Source organism: Dioscorea cayenensis, chromosome 8 (assembly GCF_009730915.1).
Source record: "Dioscorea cayenensis subsp. rotundata cultivar TDr96_F1 chromosome 8, TDr96_F1_v2_PseudoChromosome.rev07_lg8_w22 25.fasta, whole genome shotgun sequence".
Classification (NCBI taxonomy): domain Eukaryota; kingdom Viridiplantae; phylum Streptophyta; class Magnoliopsida; order Dioscoreales; family Dioscoreaceae; genus Dioscorea; species Dioscorea cayenensis.
This window is the reverse complement of record NC_052478.1, coordinates 3,764,288-3,791,580: the sequence shown is the minus strand read 5'-3', so window position 1 is coordinate 3,791,580 and position 27,293 is coordinate 3,764,288. Positions and strand designations below refer to the sequence as shown.

Sequence of the window (27,293 nt, the reverse complement as noted above, 5' to 3'; positions counted from 1 at the left end):
TTGTGGTTTATCTCTTTCAAAGAAAATAATTGTTTGTTTACATCTATACAAGTAAAATTATTTCATACATCGTTTTAAAATTTTACCATTTTGCGAGAACTTTACCATTTGATCAGCATAAACAAAATAATAATTAATATTTTATAAAAATTATATTACTAAAAATATAAAAAATAAAAAAGATCAAATTTTAAAAAGACACGTAAAATGTTTTCCTTGAGTAACCATTATTTAACTCTTTCTACAAGTTGAGAGGTAAAACACACATATATGAAATTAACCAAAGGGCTTATATATGTATACAAAAATATGATACCAATGTATACTAGCGAGGCATCCATATTTACATATATATATTTTTAATTTCAATACTGAATTTCTTATTTGTATACAAATAAAAACCTTCATCATAATTATATACCAATTTAAATATAATTTCTTCTGGTCACTAGGAATATCTAAACAATCATTTTTTTTAAAATTAATTTTTTTGGTAAGAAAACGTTATATTATAAATTCAAAAATTCCTTAAATTATTATTATTTTTTGGTTATTTGGGAAATCATTACAAATTATTTGGTTCCGTTGGAGTGTAGAGACGCGCTCAGGCAATGCCGCGGTGCGGATCTTCTATTTAAAAGCTCTGCGACAGCCGGCATTTTCCGATCCCACTCGATCGAAGAAGTAGAGTGAACTGCGAAGGGGGGGCGATGAGCGGGGCACGGCTGTGCGCGGTGCTGGCCGAGCTGGGCTTCGGCGGCCACGAATCCTTGGATCCGGATAGCTTCGAGTGGCCCTTCCAGCACGATGATGTCCGCCCTCTTCTTGACTGGTTCTGCTCCAGTCTCCGGCCTTCCAATGTTCTCTCCCCATCCGAGCTCTCCCAGTATAAATTTAACCTACGCTTCTTCTCTTTTGCTTTCGTCTTCTTCGTTTGTATGTCCCGAGAAGAGGGTTTTTATTAGCTTGCCCTGTTTTTTTTGGCAATTCACTGTGGTTTTTGATCGGATTTTTGGTGTACGTTCTCGCTTTAATTAAGTGTGGATGGCTTTAGGGTTTGGTGACTTTTCTTGATGATTCGTGTGGGTTTTTGTTTGTTAGATTCTTGCTTCGTTTCTTTATTTATATCAAATGTAGTTTGCTATAGGGTTTGGTGGGGTTTTTATTTTTTTTTTTTTGATGATTGTTGAGGGTTTTCTTTGTTAAGTTCTTGGTTTTTATGGTTTCTTTTTCTTTTTCCTTTAAATCAGATGTTGTTTGCTTGATGATGATTGAGGGTTTTTGTGTGTTAGAATGAGTTTTCTCTCCTCTGAACTGAGATGAAGCTCTGATGAGTTTCTGTTTTATATGTCATTCACAATTTTTTGCAATGGATTTTGATCCCGTTCTTAAGTTTTCAGTTTTGAGAAAGTTTCTCACTGTAAATCATATGGAGTTTGCCTTAGGTTTGATGCCATTACTTGAAGATTATTATGGGTTTTTGTTTTTAGGTTCTTAAGTTTCCTTTCCTGTGAACTGAAATGAAGCCCTGATGACCTTCTGTTTTACATGCAATAATAGCCTTTTGTCACATGTTTGGTTTTCTTGGTTTGAATCTCTGTTAGTAAATCAATTGCAATTGCTTTGGGGTTTGGCAACATTTGTTGAACATTGTTGTGTTCCTTTGTTATTTAGATTCTTAATTTTTCTTTCCCCTGAAGTGAGATGAAGCTCGGTGCTGTTTTCAGATTGCTTTTCTATATTATCTTGTTTAAACCTTGAAACAATTTCACCTGTGTTCTCAATTCTGCTAATTTTCTTGCTTAATTCTTTTGGTTTTTTAATGTAACCTTTTTTTTTTAATGACATGCATCGCTATGGTTTCTTCTGAAATTTTGAAGGGGAAAAAGATTTTCTGTTGCCTTTCTTTATTTTATATGAAAAGAATCCCTGTTTTCTGGATTTTAATTTCTGTTGCAATTTTGCTCCATTATTGTGATCTTTTCTCAGGTATGAGCAATTTGTGCATGAGGGGAAGCTACTAGAGGTCATATTCTTTTTAGTTCACCAAATATTATATATACTTTGTTTCTGTTGTCTGTTTGCGTTAAAAATTTAAATTGCATCGGCAAGTTGCAAAGAGACTCTTCAGCACCAAGGGTCTGGTTAGTTGGGGAAAGCTTGAAGATGTTTTGGGAAATGTGAAAAAAAAAAAAAATCATGCACTACTTCCCTTGGTCATAAAAATTAGCCTGGAGATATCAAATGTTGCAAATTGACCTCTAAATACGAGAATACTTGAATGTTGAACTTAGAAAATTATTAAGGTATATCTAGGTATATTGAATTGTTTTGTGTCCATTTCATCTAACGCCTAGTTATAAATATGGATGTCTTGTACAACCTCATGACTAGATTAGGATTAGGAAGGCAGTGCAGCAATGATCTGATCATGATAAAGTGCTATTTACTTTAATTGAATATCTGAATCATTAATTGTTACTTAGATTTATCTGAAGCTTTAAAACATCTCGTTCCGTCTAGCTACTATTGGTTATTTTGATTGGAGATGATTTCAAAATTCACCTAATTTTTATCAGCTATTGAGACTTGTATTCCCTGGGACCAGTTTGTTTTAGGCTAATGAATAGGATCAAAGAAAGATCCTGGCCATATTGGTTTGGAAATAGTGTTATTACGTCTTTTCCAGATGACTTAAATTGACATTAACTATTTTACTATTCACGCAAATGCTGAGTGCTGAAAAAATGTCCTTTTGAGTTGCCTCTAATTTGTATTCAGAAAAGTAATCTGGTTTTTTTTTATGGATTTCATATTGAACAAGTACACGTTGACAATGGTTAAAATGATGGATTTATGCAATTTCATTGGCCATTCATGGCATACAAAGCATTAAAAAGATCCCTTGTAGTTCTAGTCAATAAGTTGATGATGACTTCCCTCATCATATCTCTGAGAAAAAGACAACTTTGCTATGGCAGGATACTAAGTGGACAATGAATTGGTCAGAAGATAGGTTAGGATGATAGGTTTTGATGGAACAACCATCTGCTGTGACAATTGGACAACTTGAAGTCTTGAACTAGGCTTTTCTTATTGGCATTTCTGAAAAGGATTCATTCTTATGATGCCTATTGACATAAATAGTTGTTTTAACTTCAAGTTTGCGATGTGGCCTGTCAGCAAATGAATTAGTGATGCTTTGTTTGGATATCTCGTATGAACACCATTTGATGTTTCCATGTTTCTCTCACCTTTTCTTTGATATTCTTCTCCGTCTGCATACAATGTTTAATTACCGGTTAAGACACCAGTATTCAGCTTTTCCACTTACAATAGCTAGTTCTCTATATTGCATGTAAGGAATTGTAGTTTTTGGTATTCATTTCTAGCATTTTAGTAGAACAAAAGGTGTGAATTCTATTCATAGTACTTTAGCATGCAGGGTGAGGACTTGGATTCTGCTTTCGATAGCATTTCTGCATTTTCTAACAGAAGAGATAATCAAGAAGCAGTATTTGGGACTGAAGAACGACTAATTGATATCAGGTAATGTTTTTTCTTCGAAGTTCCTTTTCTTTGAAAGTATGCCAATTATTAATGCTCAGGCCTTTATCATCATTATTCCCATTGCAGTAGTTTGCAGCTTTGGGATTAAATTTTTTCTACTAGTTGGGTTTCGGCAGATTTTTGTTGTTCTTTATTTTAATGATTTCCTCTTGCCATATATATTTTGTATAATCATCATACTTTGATGCTGCACTGTTGAAGAATATATGTAGCTTCCATTGTTTTAAGGAAAACATAAATTTGTATGCATTTGTCATGGGTACTGTTCAAGTATACACACTGCTGTAGTTTCTACTTCAACTACATATGTGCCAATTTTTTTAGTCAGGTGATCATGAAGTGGATTGCAATCATTGCTTTGGTATATTTTTTTCTTTCTTTTTCTCTCCTGTTTTTGCCCTTTTATTTCTTTAGCAGTGCGACTAGTGATGCATTTACTTGGATTGTCATTAATTTATGGCAATGTGAAGTGACCAATGTGTGCTGTTAATTGGCTGGGATATGCTTTTAATTCGTATCTTCTTTGTATCCGATGCACATTTGGTTTATGTTAAGTGATATAGAAAGATACTTATTAAGTGAAAATTCTAGCCACCGACATGTATCGGTGGGCAGGATGGAATTAGATGGATACTTGACATTAGTTGGATGGCAAGTGCTTTGTTGTCCAAACCAGGATGGGTTCTACTATACAATATTCATGACTGAGCAAGTCCTGTTCAGTTCTCTCTCAAGTGCTGTATGGGAGTGGTTTTTTTGCATTTTTATAATATTCTCTTGCCCACTGTAAGAGTAATATGTAACACGAATAAGCCTGGTAGCATTGTTGCCTTTTCCTCTTAAATGAAGAAGACATTTGCCTTAGTTGTATTGTATGTTCCTGGTTCTGTTGAATGCCTCTTTTCTGCTGAAGTAATGCATTATAATTGCTTCTCTCTCTCTCTATTCCTTAAGGGAGGCAAAACTTGCTTACAAAGCAGAGGTTCTAGAATTGCAAAAGCAGCTTGCGCGGCAGCAATCTCAGTTTGATCTTCTAGCAAGTCAAGTTTCTGCTATGATACAGGGCAGAAGGTCTAGGATTGCCACAACCTCTGCTGTCAATGGACAGCTTATTGCTTTAGATGAAAAGCTTTCTGCCAGAAATTTAGAGGTATGTATTATAATTTTGATTTTTGCAATAATGATATAATTAGTGCCTCCAGAAATTTTAAGTTATGTGTTATAATATTGATTTTCATAATAATCATATAATTAGCACCTCAAGGCTGTCTGGTTAGTAAATTGGTTGAAGTTTGGAAGTAAAGGAGAACTTATAAAGTTCTTCAGGTGATGAATGGTAATGGATGCATGGTTCAGTAGACAGTAAGTGATTTTCATGCTAATGGCTTGGTTTTCAATGTGAAGAAGTAGACTGACTTCATCAAATGGATGATGAAGCATGCATGTAAGAATTCATTGAATAAATATATTCAAATAACTTTAGAGTTGCTTCACATTATATGATGCAATAAAATTTGTTAAAGAAATATGGTCATACCAAGTAGTATCTATTTCTGATTGATAGATGACCCTACACAAATATAAAGAATGATTTGATGAACTTCAGCCATTTTAGTGTATGGCCCCCTTTTTTTTAAGAAACATAGATATGCATGATATTTTGTATGATAAAATCTAACACTGATTGATGTCTATAAATAGTATTTTTTTTATAAAATAAATTACTAATTATAATTATATAAATGATTAAACTAGTTAAAATAGATTAGTGGAATAACCCTAACAGGGTGTTGAGGTGGTGGGATAACTGGGATAGGCCAGGGCCCAGGATGTCTCCCACCAAACAAGACCAAAGTGTTAAGTGCACCAAGTGATTGGTCTCCTTGTTGCCTGTAAGTTGATTTTACATGGGAAATTGGGTGCATAATATGATGTTTGAACTGCAACAATTTGGTACTGATAAACATGCTTATATTTTCATAATCATCATATTATTGGATCCTTTATTATCTGCTGTTTCTTTGTGCCACATTTTTTTCATGATACATGCATCCTTGTTTCTGATGAGCAGCAACCATGGTCACATTTGCTGTTTTTTCTTGGTAGGAATATTCTTGTCTGCCTTGGTATCTGTGAAGGGTTAATGTATTTTATTTGGATTTTGAATGCCTCTTTTTCTGAAGGTTTATTTCTCTATTTCTTATCATTCATAATTCAGAACTTATTTTGATTTTTTAATTTCTTTTTCTTCCTCTGTGGTGAAAATTATAATTGAAAGGATTGGAATACTTTACTTAAAGGACTTCTCATTTATTAACTTGAATTCTTTTTAGATGAATGCAGTTCTTGGAAAAATTACTTCTACTACACAAGAGTTAGCTCACTATCATTCTGGGGATGGTATACTTTTCTTCATTGTTATTTTTATTGAAGGCTGAAGCCATAATTAAGTCACCTTTCCGTTCTTGGTTTGCAATAGTCTAAGCTCTTGTCATTTTTTACCATAGTAGCAGGTCATAAGTGAGAGTAGTTGCATCTTATTAGTTGGCTGTCTAGTAAAGTTTACTATTGACTGTGCAGAGGATGGTGTTTACTTGGCGTATTCTGATTTCCATTCTTATTCAGTCAGAGATCTAGCTTGCACCAAGGAACTGAACCAGTGGTTTTCAAAACAGTTTGAGAAGGTACTTTTTATTTATTTAAGCTCTGGTGGGAACATAACAGTTGCATTTTTCAAGTGGGTTTAATATGTTAAACTGGAATATGGTTTCTATGCCTCACTGTGGTTGCTTACCATTTTCACATTATCCATGCATAATGCTTTTTATTATTGTTTTATACTCTCCACCATCAAAAAGCTTTAATTACTGAAATGGATTATCCATGATGATTAAACTATGAGCAGCCATATTTGCTGGTTATCATTGTTTTACCAATATGCATATATACATTTATCGATATATATTTGAGAATCATCTCTTAATGCTGGCAAATTTAAATAATTCTTCTTTCTACTGATTTCAAATTCATGTGGTCAAGAAGCAAACATGATTGGTCCAACTCCAACATATATTGATGTTCTTTCCTTGTTATAGTTATATGCATGGGCTACAATAGCTTTTTTTTTTTGTTAGTCCCATCAAATGTTGTTGCTGTTTTCAATCTCTGTGTGCATGTGTATTTTGAAATAATTTTCAGTCTGTTAATTAGGATGATTATAAACCATTGTCTTTTCACCATTACCATGTCTGCACTGTATTAGGCAACAGGCTTCCAGAAAATATGATGTATGAACTAGTCATGGATGAAGATAGTTAAACCAATCGAGAATTCTGATGATAAATAATGCATTTACTGTATTCTGTTTGTGTGACAGAAAATACCAGGAAATTTAATATATTGACAAGGTGGGTTTTGCTATTTTAGTGGTGGGTCGAGCTACCTTCAAAGAATTAGGGAATATGTAATTCTTATATGTTTAGAGCAAAGAATTAGGGAATATGTAATTCTTATATGTTTAGAAGATGAATCCATGATGTACCTAAGCAATACAAATATACCCCACTTGCTTCTTGACTTTGCTTAAATATCAATTATTTTGCATTGTTTATTGATTTAAGCAAAATGATTGTCTCAAATGATTGGCCTTGTGCATAAATATTATTAATTTGTACTCTTTATAAGACATGTAGTCTTTTGTGCTCATAGTGTTATTTTGGAATGGGTACTTTCTTGAATCAGGGGCCGCTGCATCTTGTTGCAGAGGAGGGTAAGTCTAAATGTTCATGGGTGAGCGTTGATGACATCACTAATTGCTTGATGCGAGGTATAAATTGCTTCCTTTGTTTTGTTATGTGCTTTGTGCTTTATGCACTTTTCAAGTGACGTGAGATAATGGAAAATTTATTAGCTTAAGAAACCCTCTCTTCCCATGTCCAATTTTTCAATCTTCACTTTGTTGGATTCTTGGGAATTTCCAATATGTTTGTTCTCTTACAAGAAAACTTCCTGATATCATATATGGCAACTGATTATTCATTGCCTTGTTTGCCTAGTTTTTTCTTGTTATAGTATCTCTTTTGCTCTTTGTTGAGGTTTTTTTCCTAGTCAGAGGTGTGGGCGACATGGTGCTAGTGAAACTCAATCAGACACACCATAGATCTTTAGATGTGTATTCTGATGGAGCAATGCTGCTTTGGCCAGGCATACATATTTGATCATAATTGTGTTGCATGCTGGGTTATATTTATTTATGTATTTAACATTGAATTCATATATTAGTTGACTAATGTCATCTAGTGTTGTATGCATCATTTTAATAATTGTGCTGCATACTGGTTTATATTTATTTCATGTAACATTGAAGTCATATATTAGTTGTCTAAACTTGTATGCCTCATCTTTATATTCAACTTTTATTGCTTTGATCAGCTTGCAAATGATGCCTTTTATTTCAATGGTACAAATACAGGAGATTCTGAGAAATATCATCATCATCGTGTGGCTGAACTGCAACGTCTTCGGTCCATGTAAAAATATTTTTATCAGCACTTTTGTATCCTAGCCACTTGCTGCTCTCTCTACATCTGTTCTTGAATAGCTAAATTAATGTGCTTTTGACAGTACTTGATAATGTTATATGCAAACTGATTTCAAGGGGTAAGCAGCAAGCAATTTCAATGTTTCAAGACTTGGTGTTTTGAGCTCATCTTGTATTTTGTAATTCTTGCTTGCTTCTAGTGGTAAATCCTTTAGGTTTGAACAATCTTAAAAAAAGAAATTTTTTCTTTATAAATCTTGTGTTGTGTTCATCAAAATCTTGTGATTCCAATATTATGACTTCCTTGTCTTATTTTGTCCCTGTGACTTTAGGATTTTTAATATTTTTTGAATCTTTTATTTTCAGAAGAAGTGATTAGTAACTTTTTAGTTATTTTCTTATTGACCAGTGATTATGTTTTTACAAGTCATTCTTTTGATGTTGTAAATTTCAATAGATTTGCAACAAGTGAAAGGCAATGGATAGAAGCCCAAGTTGATAATGCTAAGCAGCAAGCCATTCTCTCAATGGTCAAATCACAAATATCATCTGATGAGGCTCATATTCACAGAGATATACAGTCTCTCAGGTATTTCTACAAGATGTAACCTAATGTATTCATGTATTAACTTTTTTTTCTCCTTGTTATTAGTCCTACTTTGAACAATGTATTCAATTTCGTAAATGCTAGTTGTTGCCTAATCATTTGTGTTGTTCATGACATAGCAAGGCATTACAACATGTTTTGATCATGTCAATTACTTGCAAGGCATTACAACATGTTGCATAAAGTAAAGTTTTCCAAATCCATATCACTTCACTAGTGCTGGTTAAGCTTTACATAAGTCTGCAGCGGTAGTATTAGATCTCTAGGGATCTTGTGAAAGGCCCGTTCAGTTGATAAGCAGAAATGAAAGAGGGATGACTCCATTGTTACAAACCAGGAGATCTGAGTTTCTAAGCATTCTTATAGGTCCTTCTTTAATGTTATACAATTTTCATTTTTTGGTGCTAAAGTTTTCCTGCAAAGAAGATTCTATTTTAGTAAGTATTCTATGTCCTGCAAGTGTCCCCCTTTGATCTAGAAGAATTTTGGATGACATGTCTTTTCTTTATATTGCAGGAGAAAAAATTCTGAGTTGTCGGTTGAACTTGCAAACCTTTCTCGTAAAGAGCAAAAGTTTTTGACTGAGGTACATGCTTATTATCATTGCTTATGTTAAGTATTCCAACTAATTCTATTATTATTGAAACATTTTTGGTTTTTGTATATGTACTGCAGTAAAAGTAGTTTTTATTCTTCATTACTACTTTCTTCTCTCACCTTAGATTTCCGTCTTCATTCCGAGGGGGATAAAGGAGCTAGAAAGAAATATCTATATTTGTAGGCAGCGGTGGATCCAGAAATCAAACCTAGAGAGGAAACTTTTTTGGGAGTAAGGATTGGCATGGGGTGGGTCCTGCAGGGATCCGCCTTTTCACGGAGGGAGGGGAGATCCTTAGTTATTCCCGCCAGGATAGGATGGGGTAAGCAGGAAAAAAAATTCCTAGATCTTGTAGTGCGGTGAGGATGAGGAAAACACTCCCTAGTCTGTTGGATCCCCAACTCCAATAAAAATTAAATTTACTAATAAATATTAATTTAATGAAGAGGTTAAAAGAAAAAAAGTGAACTTATTAATAAATATAAATATATTTAATAGTGTGTACATTGAAATATTAAGGCGTATTTATTTGTTTTGTTAAGGTTTTAAAATTTTTATTTCTCTTCTGGTACTCAATTTGGGGCGGGGATGAAGAATCCCTATCCGGCACAGGGGAGTGGGTGGGGAGCGACTCTCCATCCCACCTTGTGGCTATTCCTATTTAGAGGGAAGAAGTTTGTTTGTTTTGTGTGTGTGTAGAGGAGGAAGCTAAATTTTACATACATGATGAAATATTTTTGAATTTTATATGCATGTATATATATATATATATATATATTACCTTCGAGGTCTTTCTCTATCTCTATCTCTTCCTATATATATAGAAAGATGTATATCTATATATAACTTTTGAGGGGCTGAATTTTACATACATATTGAAATAGCTTTGAGTTCTATATGCATGTAAATATGTGTGTATATATATAATACCTTTGAATTCTCTATCTCTATCTCTCTCTATATGCACAGAAACAAATATATCTATATAATACCTTTTAAATTATATATATATATATATATAGAAATATATGTATATATATACAAAGAATCCCAAAACTCAGGGGGGCGGTGGCCCCCCTTGATTTGCCATTGTTTGTAGGCTAATATGCAAAAGAAAAGAAGTATATTTCTTTTGATTTTTAGACAGGAGTAGAATCTTCAACTCTGGGGCATATATCTGCTAGTTAATGTTTTAGGGGCTATGTGCAATTACAACTTTGATGCGGGTATATGCTCGAACACCTTGTATATCTAGTTTTGTAGTGGTGTATAAGCAAACAACCTAAATACTACTGACATGTGGAATTTAACAATTTCCCTTCTCTTTCTTGAATGGACCCAACTTGTTATTTATTTCCAGTCACACTTGAAAGATTTGTGTTTCCTAGGTTAACATGCAGGGTGAGGATGCCACTTAGTGTTGGTCAGTGGTCATGTCCATTAAACAAGTCTTTTTCCGACCAAACAAAACATGGCCCTAGGTTGAGCTAGTTTCAGGCAGCATGTGGTCTATTTTGACTTAATTTGTAATTTAATGCAAAACTTTTTTGATTTTTTTAAGACTGGTATATGATATTTTGGGCTGTTTAGAAAACTAGAAGGTGAGCCTACCTTATAGGCAAATAGGTTGTTGATGTTGGTGAGTCAATATCTAAGCTTCCTGGGCTTTCAGCAAGGTTTCTGTATTGAATAGGTCTCCACTATTTTCTTTCAAAGGTTATATACATTTTTCTGTACTGAATAAGATCTTGATTATTTTCTTTCAAGGTTATATACATTTTTCCGACCTGTTTTCCAATATGGATGTTCTATTGTTACTTTTGGTCAATTTTATGCTAAAACATTGAAGTATGATTCCAACCTGGATTTTCATAGTATTTAACCTTCTTAACCCAAAAGAAAAGATTTTGGGCAGAGGCGTATTCCATATTTAGACATTACTACATGAAGAAGCATGCTGAACTGTTAATGGCTATTGCTTCAAATATTTTAACATATTTTGAAAAGTGAAATCAACTTGTCTCTAGACTTGTCTAAATCTTTTAATAGCTTTTTTAATCACTGACTTATGTGATACATGAATATAATTTATTATATTCCAGTTTGAATATTCATGAAAGTAATCTTATTGAGTGATGGAACTTTTATTTAAGTGCATCTTTTACTTGTTTTATTTTATTTGTTGTAATTTAATTTGGTTATGCTCATTATTCTTTGCATTTTCTTCTTTCCTGTTTAGTCGATTCCCCGCTTGTGCTCAGAGCTTGCTCAGCTCCAAGACACATATATCTTACAGGGTATGTTGGTATGCATCATATACATCTTGGGATATTTAGGCATCTGTGTAACATATTTTCTCTCATTTGTGAACTTACAGGGGATTATGATTTAAAAGTGATGCGCCAGGAATATTACATTGGCCAGCAAAAAATGGTAACTCATGAACATGGAATATTACTGCTAGGCATTAAAAAAAAAAGAAAAGAAACGATTCTGCTAGCCACTTTATTGGAAAGTTTGTTTACTTTTCCCAATCAACAAAATTTTGGTCAGAAGATGAGCTTCTTACAAAGTTAGCATTCTAATTTGTGTTGTGTTTACTGATGAAATTTCTTATTAGTGCCTATATAGTATGGCGGAGAGAAATCAAAGTCAAAGCATATCTTTTGTGTTGTATTGATGAAATTTATTATTTGTGCCATATATTATGGGGGAGACAAATCAAAGTCAAAGCATATGTCAACATGTTGTGTATGTTGTGGGCCACCAATCTAATTTATCTTTGTGTGTGCACGCGCACATGCACGGGAAGCCTCAAGTCTGTCTGTAGTCTTACTTAATGGTTTTGTTTTAGTGTGATGTTCTCAACTTCTGTGTTATCATTAACTAGTTGATTCCATGGATTCTTAGTTCTCATGGAAAGCTATATTCTTGTTATGTCATTATTTTCTGGAAACTTATTGGGCCTCACTTGATATCATGCAGTTCATACACCATCTTGTCAATCAGCTTGCTAGACACCAATTTCTGAAAGTAGCTTGCCAACTGGAGCAAAAGGCTATGCTTGGTGCATATTCCATGCTTAAGGTTATCGAATCAGAGTTACAAGGTTATCTATCAGCAGCCAATGGTCGTGTGGTAAGGAACTATCTAAGAATAGTTTGACATCATATATTTTTCTTGTGTTGGTAATGCTTTATGTGGAACTGATTTAAAGGCATTTTCTGCTATTATTGGCTTTTATGAAAAGAATAGCCAATCCATCTGTGAAGTTACTCTTGCCTTTTCCAAAGCATCTGCTTATGAGCTTGATAGAGATTACGCTGTTGTGTACCCTTTATTGTCATTCTCTCATTGCAATTACCACCAGATTGATAGCTTGTGAGTCCTTAAAAGGTTTGGGTTCACTGCATTAGGGTCATTGCCTATCTTTAATACAAGCTGCTTCAGATGTACAAGAGCAAGGGGCTGTTGATGATCGAGATACATTTCTGCACGGTGTTCGGGACCTTCTAAGCATTCATTCAAGTAAAATTGTTACATACTCTTAACTGAATAAGTGTGCGGCAATTGGCTTTTTTGAAGATTATTTTCCAGCTTATTACTTATTTCTTTGCAGATGTTCAAGCTGTACTACCGACTTATGTGTCAGCTCAAGGTATAATCCAGCAGATATCAGGACTTCAGTCCGAGTTGCTTTCCCTACAGTTTGAGCTTGACAATTCCCTTCCAGAGGACCGCAGAAGATGCATTAATGAGCTGTAAGGAATTAACATATATGTACATTTAATATGATAACACTCACACACACACACACACACACACACACACAGAGTCTGAATTTCAATTTGGAAAGGAGAAACCCTCACAGGTTTTTGAATTTCAAAAAGTTGGCATTGTTAGTTGCTGAGTCATTTTTTTGTTCTCCTACCATTACCATGTAGGATTTCATTAAGATTATCTTAACACACAAATTAAAAGACCGCATAATGTTTATGAAAAGAAACAACATTAGATATTATGAACAGGGTTATAATGGAGAAGACAAGGTATCATCAACTGAATCAAGAACAATAGTTGCAACTTCATCAACCTTACCGAGTAGTGTCATGAATTTCATGTAGAGAGAGGTTATAGGGGAGAAGCCAATCTAGCAACTTAAACAATAGTAAATCATATTATTATGTTGGATTTTCCTTATTTTAAATCTCATTGAGTTGGATGTACTATCGAATGAGTTATTTTTCGTATCAATTTCCTGTCTCATTTTCTTTGAGAAATATTTTCATATGCCAACTGTAACCTGATGTCTTGAGTAACATGCATCGAATCACACTAAAATTGTGAGTTATCCTTCTCATAGCATTATGCAGAAAACCATCTTCTCATTTTTATCAATTTCCCGTCTCCTTTTCTTTGGGAAAATTTTTTATATCCCAACTGAAATCTGTTGTTTCGAGTACCATGCACCGAATCACATTAAAATTGTAAGTTATCCTTTTCATAGCATTATGCAGGATGCCATCTTCTCATTTTAATCTGAATGTGTTTGCATGTGTTTCTTCTTCTAAATGTGGAGAAACCTCTTTGTCCTAGATATGTCTCAAACCCTCGACCTTTAATTTAGGGAGGGAATTGTCATTACAACTCTTCATTGTGAAGATAGCCTTTTATGCCCTCTTGTGTTGAAGTGGATGTGGTGCCCCCCACTGTGTTTTGAGTAGTTGGCATGTTTTCTTGTTATCTTGTGAAGCAAGCCAATTTTCTCTGTAGGCTTATTCAAATGAGGCAAGTGCAAAATTAATCCTTCGGTGTTACAGATGCACATTAATTCAGAATTTGGAGCAGCTTCTTTTTGCATCTTCAACTATCGCAGATCCACTATTGACTCCAAGGGTAGTTGCTTCTCCTAACCAATTTATATTTTTTATTTTTTATCATCAGTTTCTGCATTCATGTTGACAATTTAGAGTAATATTTGGAATCTTAGACCATAAATTGTGTTTTCACAAATACCAAATTTGAAAATCATTGCTTGCAAAATGGAAGGGCCACACAAGCTTGAAAATTGAGCTGTTTATGAAACACGGAAATTTTCATTTCCTGCTGATTGAATCAAATATTTACAACAGACACAATAAGTCTTGTAAAAATTCCATAAGGATAATGCAGGATGTTTTTTTTTGGTTGGTGTATGAATTGATCAGGTTTTTTTCTTGGATTGTTGTATCAAATCTTTTATTTTTTCATTCCCAGCCCTTTTGCGTGCACTTGATGAAATGGAGAAAGTTAATTCACAACTCTCTGCGTCTGTTGAGGAAGTAACTGATGTACACCGTCAGAAGGCTGAGGTATTTGTCCTTGTCATGCTGGTATACATTTCCATATCAATAAGTCTTGCTGTGACATTGAGAGATCAAATGTTTAATTGGTCATGTTTTTCTGAGAAAACAATGCAAAAATGCAAAGATTGTTAAAAGTGGAGCAGAAACAAGTCATCAACACAACAAGTATACATAATAACAATATGTTTATACACTGTATTAACTCTGTAGATTGTAAAGCATCACCCTCATGAAGTTGGGCGGGAGCGGCAAGTATTTGTCGATTTCTTCTGCAACCCTGATAGGCTAAGGAATCAAGTTAGAGAACTCACTGCCCGAGTCAAAGCGCTGCATGAATAGGTAATGTGGAAGGCATCTTTATTTCAGATTTCCTTAGGCTCATGTGGTTAGCACATAATGTGATTGCTTTTCACATGAATGAGCATTCTGTAGTTTTGCTTGCTACAGGGCTTCATAGGCAGAAGGCGTTTTCTTTCATTTTGAGTGTTCTGAATTTTACAGCAGGCCTTGAGCTGGCAGGCTATTATGATGATAATCCTGATAGCAACAGCTCACATGTTGTTTTTGCATCTCATCATACGCAACCATAGATATTCACATGTGTTCTTGGATATGTTAAAATGCTTGCAGGAAGATTGCATTAATTTAGTGGAGTGTAAGAAATGTTAGTCATTCAGTGGAACAAAAGAAAGGTAAGTCGGGGGTTGCTTTCTGGAGTGTAAAATATGTATTTTTTTTTTCCCAGTTTTCTTTTTTTAGGCCAACCAAATGGTTTATGTAATGGTTCACCTATATCTCAGCATGGAAACTTTTTGGTTCTAATGATGTTCATCAAACCCTACCCCAAGTTCACATGTAATCCAAGGCACTTTCTTTGTGCAAGTCCAAGGTCCAATGATTCATGTTAAAAAATAAAATCAATTCCTTGGATCATCAACCAAATGATTTAGACATAAATTTATATCCTTGGGGGGGAAATCACATACCCTATTCAAGTATAGTCATCAATGGATATATGAACCGGGTTACTGATGATTCGTTACACAGCCACAGTGATTGGAGATTTAGATATTTGTTCTCCATAGTTGGTGCCGGGGAACTGACCAATATCATGACCAGCCACAGGTTGAAATGCATCTTGTAGACCAACTGCAAACTCATCAGAATGAGCTCCTTCACTTTGGAAATAGTCTGCAATCTGCATTTCCGAAAAGAATGAGCTATGAAGGAGGCGAATTAGTTTCTATTGAGCTCTCAATATTTGACTAGTGTTACATGTCCAAAATAAAATAGCTTTTTTACTCAATGAAATCATTTAATTTTTCCATGGCATTACTTAGAATTTTTTAAAGATCGGCAAGAAGTACTACTGGTGATTGAATAAGTGACGGCCTTTATCGAGAAGCTTTCAAGTATGCAATACGCTGAATATCTCAAGTAAAGAAAATGAACATGCACTTACATGATTGGCAAGACCCATGCCACTTAGGGCTGCAGATTCTACACTTGATCCAAGAAGCCAATCACCACAAATTCCCCCTCGTCCCTGAGGATCAAAAATAAATGGAGTTGCTGGTGTGTTTGTTGGAAGTGCCGCACCCCTAAAATAGAAAGGAAAAGAAACATGTCACTGAACTAACTTGAAAGTAGAATCCGTCAAAATTAACTTTCAGAACTGATTATATATGCGGACCATAATTGTACTCTTGTGTAAAATGGAAGCGGAAGTGTTCCCTTGGTTAAACCGAGGGCAGTTTCTACTCCCCCAAGCATGTCTTTCTTCACTTTCTCAGCAGTGATAGCAGGAATGCTTTCCTAGTGCATAATAAGATGCAAGTTAAAGTCCATTAATTATATATTAAAAAAAAAAAAAAAGAGGCTCAAGCCACTCATTGTCCCTGAAATGTTTGCTCAATTTAATCTTCAAATCACCTAAATTCAACAATCTTGTGTTTAGATTCAATTAAGATAACTTGTCCATGTGGCCCTAGAACTCTAAGTTAAAAATAATAACTATAATGTTATTTATATGCAAAATCTGTAATATGATATTGATGGGCACAATAAAAACAAAGTCAGTATAATACCGACCTGTGGAACCTTGTTTTGCTTTCCATAAGTAGCTGTGCTGAAAAATGTCCAGCACTGTGACAAGCCGTTATGAGATGGGAACAGTTTGCTAGTGTTGTTAGCCATCCAAGAAACTGAATCAATACCCTTCACAAAAGCCCCTTCAAAAGTTGAGGAAGTTCCATTGCATGAAACCGGAAGAGGGTCTTTAAACGCTGCAAGAAGTGCCCAGATAGCACTCAGTTCCAGCCTCTGCAAAAACCAAAGACTAACAGTTGAGTAATAAAAACAACAACTATAAGAATAGGTTGAGTTCATTCCAGTTTAAGGTTTGTGCATACCTTCATTTGTCTAGTCAACGAGGGTAAGCCAGAAGAAGAAAGCAGACGGTTTGCACATTTTCCTGTTCACAACAAAATCTAAAATGTATTCGTCTGTTAGGCATAAAAAGAATATATAACACTTACAGATATGAAACGCAAAGTTTGAGATCATCTTGGTTTAGCTTCAGAGGAAATTCAAGCTTGAAATTTGTTCATGGATCAATTTTTTACCCAATACATAGTAATACAACTGATAAGCAACAGCCAGACCCCAATGCTAGGTGGTTTGGCAAGGTTTTGACAAACAAGAGGGGCCCTTATTCCTCCATCTAGACACCTAAAACAGAAGACAATTTAAAAAGGGTCCATACGGTACCCAATAGAAATGTAGTTTAAACCTCAAAGGTTTGCATCGATTCCTCTAAGTACATTGCAGCAATGGTAGCGCACCTCAACACTAGGCTTGACAATTGCATACCAAGAAGCATTATTTTGGCATGAAATTGAATGAAGAACATTTTATGGTTCATCCTTTTAGACTTATCATCCCAATAAGAAGTTTTAAGGAGCTTGAATTCAACGTTTTAAATAGTTAGATTGACAGAATTATATAGAATGAAAGCAAAGATTGGATACAGTAAAGCTTTAACTAATAAAGCAAACTTTAACTTAGCCTTTTTGGATTATATGATTCAAAGGTTTCATTTCTTCAGAAATGAGTTTGTGGTAATCATGTAAAAATGACAAAAATAATGCGTTCTCATGGAAACAAAAGGGGAAAATATTCAGATTAGTTACCAACTTACCATTATGTGCGATCACAATTGCATCAAACTGTCCATGTAGTTTTCCTTTCTCGCTTAAATGCCACCTCCCATTAAATGGATCAAGCTGACTAATCCAACATGGTCTCACAATATTGACCATGGTTTTCTGCATTTGAATTGGAATTGCAATTTAGAAAAATATAAATAAGTCATACTGCACAGTTACTGACAAAATTCTAGTACAAATAAAAAGAATGAAAAAAAATGTACTCAGAAATAGCCAAACAGTAGGAGAATGTAATATTTCAGATGCTGAATACTTAAGTTGTAATGCTCAAAGAAAAATATCAAATAAATTTATTATGGAACAGCCATCAAATACACACCGACACACACAACTATACTATGTACATTTTCAAATGTGTTATTTTCATATCTATGAATCTGCATTCATTCAGGTTGTGCTTGGATTGAGGAGAAATGGAGGAAATGGAGGAAAGAAGAAAAGTAAAGAAAAATGATCAAGGAAAAAACACAGAACTTTAGAGTAATAACTTTCGCTCATTTGCTTATCGCAAAACTTCTTTCCTCATCCAAATAAACACAAGAAAATTCTCTCTTCTTTTCTTTGATTTTTCTTCAATTTTCATCAATCCAAAGGCAAGTTCAATGTCTCATGACTCAGGTGATAGAAAGGTGAACTGTGTAAAACCAAGGCACTATAACTGGTTAATAAATAAAAATAAAAAGCATGCAAAATTTCATCTACATACTTTTGAGGCATGAGTTATCTAATACTTGACAAATAGAGATGTGTTTATTGCATAGGTATATGATAGGAGAAAATAAGACATCTTTGACATTTATGAAAATATCACAAATTTTTTAAAATATCAATGCCCTTGGGCCTTACTCAGAGAAAATAAGTACAACTCTGTAAAATTCTCTGAGGAAACATGAGGCACTAATCACTTCCACCAGCTATAACTACTGAGAAAGAAGTTGAAAGAGTATGCAAAGGAAGTTCCAAGGTACAGAGAAAAATATACTATCTGACCTTTAGTAGAAAAAGGAAAGATCGAAATGCATAACAACTCACTGAAGTCGTAGATATATATATATATATATATATATATATATTGATCATTATCAAGGCATGTAGTAAAAATAATATAAAATTAGAATTCTAACCTGACAAAGAACGGAATCTGCAAGGTGTTTCATCCCATTCACGCCTATGTATCTTGGACTTGAGGAAGGTATGGGCTTAAAATGACCACCCACCTCCAGTTCTCCCACTAGACCTTTCCACTCACGAACCAGACCCTGACTCAACCATCTCTCAACCAATTTCTGAAATTTCAAATCACTAACAGTGAAGAACTGAGCAGCATGATCAAATACCAATTGTTGTTCACACTCAATCAATCTGGTAGCCATCCTCCCCCCCAAACCATGCATACCCTAAAGAGTATAAAATTTCCAAATTAACTTTCCATGCAGATAATAAGCATCAATCAGGGATATAATTCTTGAACATCATCATTGACATTTCCAGCATAAACGGCCTCTTAGCATAGTAAAACCATGTTCCTAAGAAGTCAAGTTAAAGAATATTATATGGCTTTGAAGACTCTGCCAAAAGTTTTTAATTTATTCAAAAAGCACTTTTGGACCACAAGATCTATGTTCAGCATCTCCTGCAAAAAGGGTCAATAAAAAGGAAAAGAAAAAGGCTAGTTCTGCCATAAGCTCCAATCCAAAGCCTTAGAAAGAACTTTTTCTCAAAGTGAAATATATAAAAGCTCATCCACATGGACGTTCAGTCACTGTTGGATGAAAAATTTCTAAACCAACTTAAATGGATTAATGCTAATTGTCCAATCAAACGGTACTAAGTATAAATTTTGATATCAAGAACCAGCCAGCCTCCTAAATTCAATTTTATGCAATTTCAGCTAAGCTTCGTATTGGTTTTAACACATAATCCTTTCTGTGTTTTCTCTATCATTCTCAACCGCATGAATTACCAAAATCATGACCAATATATATATATCAACATCATTGATTCATTTCAAGCTGAAAAACCACCAAAGAGCATTAAGAATAACAATAAGCTCCTCACCGTATCAAAGACTGTAGAACGAATCCCCCTCTCCTCAAGAGTGGCAGCACAGACAAGACCGGCGATTCCACCGCCGATTATGCCGACGACTGGGGTCTGACCTCACCGGAGAAGTGAACACAACCTGCTCCTGGCTAAATGACTTCTTGATTATTGATCTCCTTGAAGTCCCATACGAAGGCCTCTTCTTAGTATTACTGCTCTTCCCTCGAGGAGCACTTGTCCTTCCATCCATGGATTGCTTCTTGGAGGGTTTGACATCCGCAAAGATGAAAGGCAATGGAATCGGGGAAGGTGGAAGGCAAGGGTTTCTGGAGAAGAAGGGGTTCGAGGGTTTGAAGTTGAGGGCGGAGCTGAGGAGAGCCAGGGTCATGGCAAGGGTTTGTATCGATAGGGTTGAGGTCTCGCGCAAAGAATGGACGAGCTTTGAGATGTTTGAGCTGGCCTTTTGGAGTAAATTTTAAAATTTTCACTTCATTATTTACCAAATAATTCCCGCTTAAAAGTTTGAAAGCTTAAATCAATATTTCGCATCAGAAATAATATATATATTTTTTTAAAAAAACAAGGATTTTTAATCATTGAATAAATTTTCTGTTTTAGCACAAGCTTAATTTGAGCTATTTGCGGTGCTTATGTGTTATCATATTAAAGATTTCAGATATTCACATTGTGTTACTATTACATTATCATTTTGTACCTCAAAAAAATTACAAGAGATGGGAATAGAGAGCAATGATAGAATTTATAACAGAATATTTATGGGTAACCAAGTCAAGAAGCCACCCTGCAGACTCAAAGTCATAGAGTAGTAATATAACTTACAAAATTTACAACATCATACATCACACAAGTCTTGCTGAAGAGTTTCACATATAGGAAATTAAGCAACTGTCACAACCAACACTTCATCTTTAGACAATCAATTCTGTGATGCAGGAGCCAAATTAAAACATATACCGATTCCTAATCAGGATTCCACAGAGACATCATCGATAACTTTCACAGAGACATCATCACTATCGTTCACAGAGACATCATCGGTAGCTTTGGGCTCTGCTACTTCACAATCAAGGTCTTTCAAATCATCCTTCGCTGGTTTGGAGCCTTCTTTTTCTTTATGACTTGAGTTGCTGTTCTTTCGACCATTGTTTTTGTTTGCCTCCTGTTTTATGCTTCCCAAACTATGACGATTCAGCCTATTTCGGTCTCCTGCCTGCTTATCTCTAGTAGATGGATTTGTTGCATCACCGCAGCTCTTCCTTCGACCAAGCTTTGGGGATTTTGCACGAGTTGGTGGTACCTATTCCCAACAAAGAGAAAAGAGTAGTTGCAGTAAAAAGGTTCAGACTTTTCAAGTTCATCAAGCATTTTTAGCCAGTTTAACAACTATCCAAAAGCCCAAACCATATACTTGAAAATAACCATTTTCCCCCTTTGTTTAGATATTATCAATAAGTAGCTCATCTTTTTATTGAGCTAAGTTATATCTTGCTATCTGATCATAAAAAAACTACATCAATCCAACAATTGTAGTAGTCCCATCTATTTACAACATATGGATATATTTCAGCCAAGAAACTACATAAGGCTATGTGGATTTGCCAATTTATTTCTCAGTTGTGAAAGGAAAACTACATGTGCAACCTCATTGTTGTAACAGAGAATCTTATCCAAAGGGGATAATTCACAAGTTTGGGAGAAAAATGTAAAACGCCAAGTACTTGGGCCTTGGGAATAAAACTTATACAGGAATCAGTAAAATTTGTGATCTGCAAACAATCATATAGCAAATGATTTTGTAATATCTGATGTGAAGATTGCTCATTACTCTGGGAATTAGATAGGGCATCCATAATCAATCTTTTAATATCTTAGATACAGTAGGAACAGCAAAGTAAACCGCTACAGTTGTCACTCTTGGTTGAACTTGATCAAAGCTTTTAGGCAGGCCATAATTGAGAAAAATTATACAAAGTTACCACCTCCTCAAGCAAGCCATGTTTTTCTTTAGGTAGCATATGCTTGTAGTCAATTCAAATTAAAAAAAGAAAATAGTGAATTCACAATGCATATTTGTCTGCTTCATCTAAAATGTTAACCCAGTAATCTGACTAAAAAGTGGGTAACAGATGATCAGCAGCATAAGTCATGTCTACCAAATATTTTTGCGAGTCACAAGTGCAAGATATTCCTAAAGGATCTGGTTCAGGTAAATGACAGGTTAACCGCTAGTTTGGTATGAGAGGAAATGTAAACTTGAGCCAGAAATATTGGCATGTTGAATGATATAACTGCAACTCTGTAAGTCCATTATGAGCATTGCACTGTGTTCATCAAGCTTAATGTTGCTTATAATATTTTATTTCTAGAACACTTTAATTACTAAAGAGTAACTTTAATGACTACCTTTTTAAGTTCAACTTTGGGAGGTGGTCCCTCATGGTAGAAACTAGGCATTGGTGTTGCTTTGAAATTCAAACTCTTCCTCAATTGCCTTATAGCTGCTTCTCGCTCTTCCTGGAAAAGATGAGAATTTATAAATAAGATTAAATTGTGCATCCAGTAAAAACCATATAATAACTTAGTTGGGATTTAAAGTTCCGCCAAAAACACACAACTTGCAATTTAACATTAATGACGCAGCTCCTTCCATCACCACTACCCTAATGTGTTCTCAGAAGAACTTCAACTGCAAGGGCCTGAATATTGATGAGGGAGTAAAAAGTATCATCCAAGGGGCAAGTAAAGGGAATGTGGCCTTAAAAAATTAGTCTGATGATCCAGCAAAAACTTTTAGTTCAGAGCATATACTGACTCACTAACGCCAATAAGAGTAACCGCTGTCGCCAAAACAAATTTAGCAACTGGTTATCTGATTCACAAGATGAACCTTTTGTTATACTATACCTTTTAAATAGTCCTCTATTTCAGTAAAGGACTTAAGACAACCAATCCTATCAATTATCTGAAACCAATTCCACAAGCTTTACATGGAACACCTAAAATTCTAAACATGCAATTGGACAGTGAAGATTGAGAGCAAATACAAGTTAAATTGAAATGAAGGGACCCAACAGTCGGAATGTTTGATTGGGAAAATAACATACCTTTGTCCTGGCTTCAGACTGGTTTTTCTCTGCCTCCAAAGCCTGGTGCTTCTCTTCTAATTTTGAGTAGAACTGTCAGGGGAAAAAACAACGACAGAAAAAGATCTTCCTTAATTGCCTTCTGAACATCATAAATTAAAATAAATAATGACCAACAAACATTACCTCTTTCCGCTTCTGTGCCCGCTCCGAGACTCTAAAGACTGGAGCAGATGCCAGTGTTGATCCAACCTTCATTCCTCGTACAGATGCAGTGGTTCTGTGTAAACTAAGGAAACCCCCAGCAATTCTAGGAGAAAATAACATTGGTCAAAGAAAAATAAAACAACAAAAGGATACGAAGAAGCAACAGAGCAAGCATCCTCATCATCGTGGTGCATTGTATTATCAGGTTGAAGAGGCTTCCTTGATTCAAGAGACAATTTTTTCTGCAGAAAAAATTGTAAACATAGAACGGTTATTACAGACACAACAGTGCACTTACACGACATTTGCTAATTTCCATATTGTTCAGTGAAAAAGAAAAGAAAAGAAAAGAAAAGCTTCAAATACTTTGCCAAAGGTAGTGTATTACACAGAACCACTACCGTATAGAATGCTGATTTTCATACAGTTGGACACCTAAAAGAAAAGGACAAAAACTATGTTTCCAGGAAAGTTGCTTCCCAGACTACAATTAGAAAATGGCTTCCTCCAGAACATATTTCAGAAGCAAGCATTCAGAACCAGTGTAGAAGAAAAAAAGACATGTACTTCAGAATCTCTTTAAACTATTTAAGCTAAATGTGAAGGGATCAAAGTTAACCAACTAAAAATGGACAATTTCATTTGACCATTGGAAAACTGTTAGAAAATAATTTCCAAGAAAAGACTGTTCTAGGTGAGGAAGAAGAAAAGGAAAATCTACCTCACTCTTTTTTGTCATGTTTGATATCAGCTTGTTGCTCTGATTAGCAGGCTTGTTTCCATTACCAGCAGCATCAGGAATAGAATCCCGAATTCCACCCAAGGCTCGCTTATAAGTTGCAAGAGCAAATGGTTGGGGAACAGTGTAGTTCGATCGTGAAGTTCCAGAGGCAGCTTTGGTTTTTGGTTTAATGCTAGAGTCTTGCTTCTGATTAAGGGGCGACTGAGCTTCACAAGTTACTGATACCATCTCTGGTGCATCAGGCTGGACACTTGAGTTGTTCACAGCAGCAATTCCATTTCCATTGTTACAAATTCTATCTTGATGAATTAAAGCAGCTTTATCAGGAGATTCCTTTATGAATAATTTTTCTTCGGCTTTAGTCTCTACAGCTTCATCAAGAATGCTGGAATCAGAAATGCCCATCATAACTTTGTCTAATGCAGACTCTTCGAGAAGTTTGGAAGAAAGACCATCAGTTGAAATAAGAACACTATCTAATTCTTCATCAGCAGACATTTCTATAACTTCTTTTCCCATCAGACTGCAATATAGAGAGAAAATTCATCAACTAGTCAGCACATGATGGGTTGAAAACAAAATGAAAATCAAATCATATGGCATTTTTAAATCATCAATTGTTTCAGTCAATTTCTACAAAAAAATGGCCATAAGTTACGGATATTTTAGTATTTATGAGGGTAAAAATTTACTCTTTTTTTATCACTTCATATACTACAAGTGTTATATAGCTACTATTTTTTTAATCACTTCATATACAACAAGTGTTGTATAGTGAAAATGTACCAAATGAGCCACTCACACAATCACACTACAACTTTCAATCCAAAATAATTCATAGAAGAGGATCAACTTATATGTTTAGCAGAAAGTCTTTCCCATTATCTTCTCATCTTCCAATTTTAAGACGCCAAAACTTTCTCAAAATGGATGTGGTGACTAATACCATTTTTCAATATAAATACATAATCATGAAATCCTAAATAGAGGCTATAGTGAAACTGCCTGATAACAACTGCAAGGCGAATTAGGGCTCACAAGATAAATGAAACAAAGAGGCAGCAGTAGCCAGGATGAGGATGTAAATGTTGCTGGAGATGAATAAAGAAACATAGACATGCAAAGAAAGCAATTCCAGAAAAATTGCAAGCAAGCGGCCAGCCAATGTCACAGAAACTTGAGGCTGTGGCCAAAGTGCTTCTCACTTCTTCTTGACAGAAGAACAAGGAGTGGATAGCACCAAATGCCAGCGCCCCAACTGAATGAATAATCAATCAGATGCAAAAAGTGCACTTTCCTAAACAGCAAGAGCTAATCTTCCATTAGAACTAAAACCACAAGTGTGTACCAACCGATTGAATGCACAAAGACACTGAGTAATGAATGGATCCACCAACATCTACACCTGAATACAACAACTTGCTGAAGATCTACACAATGGCACCCACAGAAGAACCACAACCGCTGGAATTCTAAGTCTATCTCGTTGATTTTAAGGAAATGCAATCAAATTCAAACGCAGGACAGTCAAAATGCAGTACTTCTCACACCGAAAGACAAAAAGATTAAATTTAAAAAAAAACACTCAAACATTTTCACTTTTTCCAACCAAATCAAAGCAAGATCCGAGCAAAACAAACCAGATCCCACCCGCCCAAACACCGATCCACCAAAACAATGCGAAACAACAACCAGCGATTAAAAAGAGTTCGCAGGATCGAACAAGAAAAAGGCAAGAGAAGGAAATGCTAATCACCTTACAGCGATTTCGAAGTCCGATTAGCGAGATCCCTGAGATCTCGATCTCCGGCGAGCGATTGCCACTCGAGAAATCAGCTGCTCTTCTTCCACCGCTTCTCGCCGCTGCTCGTCGCTGTTCACGAGACCGACGAAGCTTCGCTATTTATAGTCGCCAGGTAGTCTAACGCCGTCAACTGACGGTTTTTTTTATTTCTCGCGGTCGTGGCTTCAAGTTTGACGGTTATGGGTTTTCGCGGTGAGATTACCGCCGGGATTATCGCACTTCTAAGTTATGGGATTTGGTTGCCAACTGGATGAAGTTTTCTTTATCTTGGTTGTTAATCAACTGAGTTGTCAGCCATAAATTGAGGGTTTTTGGTGTTTCAATATTCAGATATGCCAATCATTAACATAAGAATGGTTTTTTTTTTAAGTTTTTGAAAACCACAACCACTATATATATCAGGAGCATGCACACAAAATTAAAAATTAATCATTCAATTCACATATTTTCAATTCGGGATGAGAAATTTGGTCCGTTGTTATTCTTTTATTAACAAATTTTGCATTTAAAATTTTTTTTATCGTGGCACTCTTGGTTTTCAAAATAAAACTAAATAATTTTAGATAATAAGTCTTTTAGTCTGCTTTTGAACTTAGATATTTTTATTTTAAAATAAATAATTATTATTATAAGTTTGTGAGCATATTCATAATTGTACATTTAACTTCCAATTTCTATGTATTGTTGTGAAAAATTTTCAAAAGAGTGACTATTGCAATAAAGGAATTAATATAAAATTAGTAGATAATTTTTAAGAAAACATCAATTCTTATATTGTTCGTCTTCATGTTGCACAACCTTCATTTCTTGCAGAGAATGGAATGGCAACTCATTTCCTTCATACTTGAAAGATTCTAAGTCCATTTCCTCTCCTCAATAATGGTCAAAAATTGTCATTTATTCATATTTATTAAAAAAAAAACTTTCTATCGTATCATAAATTACATTTTTTTATTTTTTTTATTACTCATAAAAATGATACAAATTTATGTCAAATCATGATAAACGGTTGGAAATGATTTGAAATACACCCACCAGAAAATAATAAATAAATAAATAAAATCTATGCCAATGACATATGTGTCGAATTATTAATTTCATATTTGCTCATCTTGACTTTATTAAAACGTTAGTATTTATCATCTATTTACTAAATAAAATAAAACACAATTTTTTATTCATCATCAAACATCTCCCATCTCAGAAAGACTCAAAATTTTAACAAGTGATTCCCAAAGCTGTGTATCATTTGAAAATTTAAACTATCAACTATTCTCTATATTTATGACTGCACGTTAGTGATTCCTTTGAACTAGACTTCCTCATGAAAAATAAAAGTATGCTTTCATGCTTTAACTTCTTTATATCTCACTGTTCCCTGAATGAAGCTTTAGAAGACTTAATGTAAACTATTCAAATAAGAGCAAGTGTGATAATTCTCTTCCGTAGCATTTAATTTTCAGTAAAAATAAAAAAGAATAAGCTGCTACTTCTCATAATTACATC

General features: G+C 34.8%; 2 protein-coding genes and 1 pseudogene across 3 annotated transcripts; 1 reads left to right on the top strand and 2 right to left on the bottom strand.

Annotated features, from left to right (window-relative positions):
• The first annotated feature begins 581 nt into the window (after positions 1-581).
• LOC120267159 (AUGMIN subunit 3) lies at positions 582-15,209 on the top strand. Its single transcript, XM_039274861.1, has 19 exons — positions 582-886; positions 1,990-2,026; positions 3,446-3,549; positions 4,525-4,720; positions 5,904-5,970; positions 6,151-6,254; positions 7,312-7,396; positions 8,042-8,099; positions 8,568-8,699; positions 9,234-9,303; positions 11,555-11,612; positions 11,693-11,748; positions 12,301-12,453; positions 12,732-12,843; positions 12,935-13,076; positions 14,136-14,211; positions 14,523-14,666; positions 14,871-14,999; positions 15,108-15,209. The coding sequence occupies exons 1-18, from the start codon at positions 711-713 to the stop codon at positions 14,997-14,999; spliced, it is 1,899 nt and encodes a 632-aa protein (XP_039130795.1). The 5' UTR covers positions 582-710; the 3' UTR covers positions 15,108-15,209.
• A 181-nt stretch (positions 15,210-15,390) lies between these two features.
• On the bottom strand, positions 15,391-20,371 carry LOC120267550 (annotated as a pseudogene).
• Positions 20,372-20,671: 300 nt separating this feature from the next.
• Positions 20,672-25,880, bottom strand: LOC120267428 (protein WVD2-like 1). Of its 2 annotated transcripts, none has more exons than XM_039275074.1 (7): positions 25,740-25,880; positions 23,963-24,506; positions 23,395-23,483; positions 23,221-23,314; positions 23,056-23,127; positions 22,355-22,465; positions 20,672-21,248 (listed from the first exon to the last, which is right to left on the bottom strand). In XM_039275074.1, exons 2-7 carry the CDS (start codon positions 24,500-24,502, stop codon positions 20,916-20,918), a joined length of 1,239 nt encoding a protein of 412 aa, XP_039131008.1. In that variant the 5' UTR covers positions 24,503-24,506; positions 25,740-25,880; the 3' UTR covers positions 20,672-20,915. The 2 variants fall into 2 exon arrangements, with proteins under 2 accessions (XP_039131008.1, XP_039131009.1); XM_039275075.1 differs by having other exon boundaries at positions 25,745-25,880.
• Between the last annotated feature and the right edge of the window lie 1,413 nt (positions 25,881-27,293).